Here is a 3,661-nt window from a genome sequence, read left to right on the forward strand (position 1 = left end):
TATTTCTTAGTTAATGATTTGAATTTTCTCTATCGTATATAAATACAAACATTATCTTGTACAATTAAGGTTGCGTAAGAGAGTTGAGTATAAATGAATTAATTATTTGGGTAACACTATTCTTTGCTTTGATTTTTCTATGCAAATCAATTTTATCTAAATAATTGATAAATCAAAGTCAAAACTATATGTCCTTTTTCTCAACAAATGAAATAATGAAATATGTCATTGATATTATGTGTTGCTAAAAAAAAGAAAACATAATATTATTTAGAAACAAATCAAAATAATAATATGCTGATACCAAATGTTGAAATGAGAATCTTCTCCAATAAACAAAAAACAAATATTATAAATTAAAATTGATGCCAAACATTAATAGATTAAACATCTAATTCTAAAATTAAACTAATTAATAAAACTACGTACTCTTTAATTTAAGTGAACAAAATATTAATTAAATCTATATCTAATCTAATAACAAATTAGAAGACTAAGTATTTATTTTTCTTAACCTACAAATTACTTTTAACAATTATTAGTAACAAGCCAGATTTTACAAAGGCAGCAAAAACCTGATTTTACAATGTAGGCAAAGTTACGCCAACTGTTCCACACAAGATAATTATTTTCGCCATGCATCCACGTTAAATATATATTTTTAATGTTCCTCACAAAAATAAAAGAAGAGAATTAGAATTAAGCAATAAAAGAAATGTGATCAATGATATATATGGATCCAAAAATTAAAGTTAAAAGAAATATTCCAAAAAATCATGCACTTAGGAGAACTGAACCTACTATAAAATATATATGCCATTTATATTAAAAATCACTACTACAACTAATATAAAATATTATTTATAAAATTTTCTGATGAATCGTGTCCCTCTTATATGTCGTCGTACCTAGTTAGTTTTGAGTTTCTTTTGATGCTTGTGATCTTTGTTGGGGTTTTTAGTGAGTAACTCATTAGTAATTAATTACTTGTATTTATTTGTTTTGGATGGTTTAAATTTACTTACAACAATTTATGTATCTATTGCAGCTGTAAGTGGGGACTTCTCCAGAGGCAAGACGCATAAGCAATTGGAGCTGAGTAATACTTCCAATTGTAGTAATTGTTTTTCATAATGTTTAACATTTTTATATTTCTTAAATTAAAAATAAAAAGGCACCCACAAACATAAAATTAAGTTCATCCATTATTCATCACAAATATTCTTCGCCATAAGAATTAGGTCATTTTTCTTATGCATGGTAATACCCGGTCTAACATCTGAATCAATATCTTCCTTCTTCATTCCATGAGGAAGCTCCCAATTAAATTCATAAAGTAGATTAGCCAGTGCAAGCTCCACAATTGCAACCCCTAGGTTTAATCCAGGACACCCTCTCCTACCCGCCCCAAAAGGAATAAGCCCAAAGTCTTGCCCTCTAAAATCAATATTCTTTGCACTTTCTAGAAATCTCTCGGGACTAAATTCTTGGGGGTTTTCCCAATACTCGGGATCTCTCCCAATAGCCCACAAGTTCACAAAGATAATATCTCCCGATTGAATTTTGTATCCCTTTATCTTGCATGTTTGAGTTGCTAGATGAGGGACTCCAAGTGGTGCCGGAGGATGCAATCTTAATGTCTCTTTCACTACAGCCTTTAAATAAACTAGTTTATCAAGATCATCTTCAAGGACTTGACAACATATTTGAGAATGATTATCATTGATATTCTCATGTTTGATTGATCTTACTTCTTGTTGGACTTTATTCATGGTTTTAGGGTTCTTCATTAATTCACTCATTGCCCATACCAAAGTAGCAGCGCTTGTGTCTGTTCCAGCCACCAAAATATCCTGACGAGATGAAATAAAGAAAGCATCTTAATTTAATTTGTTAACGTACTTAGTAAATTAAGGATCAAATATATATATATAACTCATAGAAATAAAATGAAATAATTTTTGTTAATATTTTATAAATTTAATAATGAAAATTTATGTTTGTGAAAAAAAACATAAAAATAGAATTGGAGAAAAAAGGATTTGTATGTGATACAAACAAACAGACGTTTTTTTAACAAACAAATGGCTAGACCTTCAAACAACGTTTGGTTCAATTGCAAAGACTAAGACCTTTAAAAAGTTACAACATTTAAAAAAAAAAAAAGTTTTCATTAGTTAATATATATGTATATATTTAAAAAAAAAGTTGAATGAATATTTCTAGAAAAGAAATTTAATTAAAGATTGATAGTTAATTAAGTTACCGTTAGCTGGCTTTTAATATGATTCATTGTGAGGTGCACTGAAAATGAGTGGTCCCCTTGAAGTTGGAGAAAGACATCTGTGATGTCCTCTTGATGTTCATAATTCTTTCTTTCCACAAGATGATCGTCAATGATTTCTTGGAGAAACAAATCTAGATCTTTACTAACCTTATCCGCCCATCTCGTTTTTCCCACAAGATTATCAACCCAACCCATGTAAGGAAAATAATCGCGCATATAGAATGCTGCCGATACTGCCTGAAGTTCATGCAAGAGATCTTGGAACTTACTCTTGGTCTTATCGTCACTGTACTCATCGTCGTACCTCTTTCCAAAAGCAGTTCTACATATTATGGAATTGACTAGATAGATGGATATCTCGCTTACATTAACCGGCCTGGATTGAGACGAGAGCTGGGAGATGATGTTGATAGTGCGAGATACTTCGTCCTCGCGAATAGGACGAAAGGAGACAACTCTCTTGGCGCTTAGCAAATGGTGAACAACGATCTTCCTCATTTGCCTCCAATATTCTCCATAAGGGGAGAAAATCACGTCTAATCCATTAGAGGATATTTTCATTTGGCCGTAAAATGTATGCCGGCCTGCGAGTTCACGGTCGTGGGTGCTAAGAACTTCTTTTGCGAATTCTGCGGAAGAAACAACGATGGCGGTTAAGGAGCCTAGACGGAGAGACATGAGAGGGCCATATTTGATGGAGAGTTGGTAGAGATGGGTATGGAGATTTGAAAAATTAAGTTGGTGCAAGTTACCAAGTATTGGAAACCTTGGAGGTCCCGGTGGGAGAAGACTTGATTCATGCTTAATGTCATGTAGAAAATACCACAACAATGGTGGTATGATCATAAGTAAAACAATAATAGTAAGAGGAAAAAGAAGAAACCAGTTTACTTCCACTTCCATATTGTATGGATACCTTGTCAGTTGTCATCACCTCTCAGGGTAACATTATTTATAATGATCATGTTATTTTGTCGGCATTTTTTTTTTTTAGATTGTATTGTTCCTCAATCATGCTTGTAATAAACAAATAAATAAATATATATATATATATTAGTAGGAATATAGGTTTAGATAAAATGTATCATAATTTATTAAAAGATTTTATTTACTAAATTGTTGCTTTTGACAAGTTTATTCTTCAATATAACATTTAAAATTTAAAATTATATATTTTTTATAAGTTCCATTCGATTTTATTTGAAACTAACTTTAAATATATATTTTTTGAAGTGTCCATTCGGACTAAGTCTTTGCTAACCAGTATAGTTACTGGGTCTAAAATATTTTATTAAATAAAACATAAAATAATTTTTTTTTTAAATAGTCAAAAGTTTATTGTTATGATTGTCTCGACAGACGCAAAATAAAAGC

The 3,661-nt window shown here is 30.7% G+C and overlaps 1 protein-coding gene across 1 annotated transcript; it reads right to left on the reverse strand.

The window, feature by feature from the left end:
• Positions 1 to 1,074: 1,074 nt before the first annotated feature.
• LOC124931646 (cytochrome P450 71A1-like) lies at positions 1,075 to 3,164 on the reverse strand. Its single transcript, XM_047472161.1, has 2 exons — positions 2,267 to 3,164; positions 1,075 to 1,853 (listed from the first exon to the last, which is right to left on the reverse strand). The coding sequence occupies exons 1-2, from the start codon at positions 3,131 to 3,133 to the stop codon at positions 1,206 to 1,208; spliced, it is 1,515 nt and encodes a 504-aa protein (XP_047328117.1). The 5' UTR covers positions 3,134 to 3,164; the 3' UTR covers positions 1,075 to 1,205.
• Positions 3,165 to 3,661: the final 497 nt, after the last annotated feature.

The sequence above is a fragment of the Impatiens glandulifera genome, chromosome 3 (genome assembly GCF_907164915.1).
Source record: "Impatiens glandulifera chromosome 3, dImpGla2.1, whole genome shotgun sequence".
NCBI lineage: Eukaryota > Viridiplantae > Streptophyta > Magnoliopsida > Ericales > Balsaminaceae > Impatiens > Impatiens glandulifera.

Bases quoted from the DNA above. Each gene is read 5' to 3' on its own strand.
- LOC124931646 (XM_047472161.1), bottom strand. From the start codon at position 3,133: ATGATCATACCACCATTGTTGTGGTATTTTCTACATGACATTAAGCAT. The intron at 1,854-2,266 runs GTAACTTAATTA...TCATCTCGTCAG, and splicing joins ATATTAAAAGCCAGCTAACG to GATATTTTGGTGGCTGGAAC.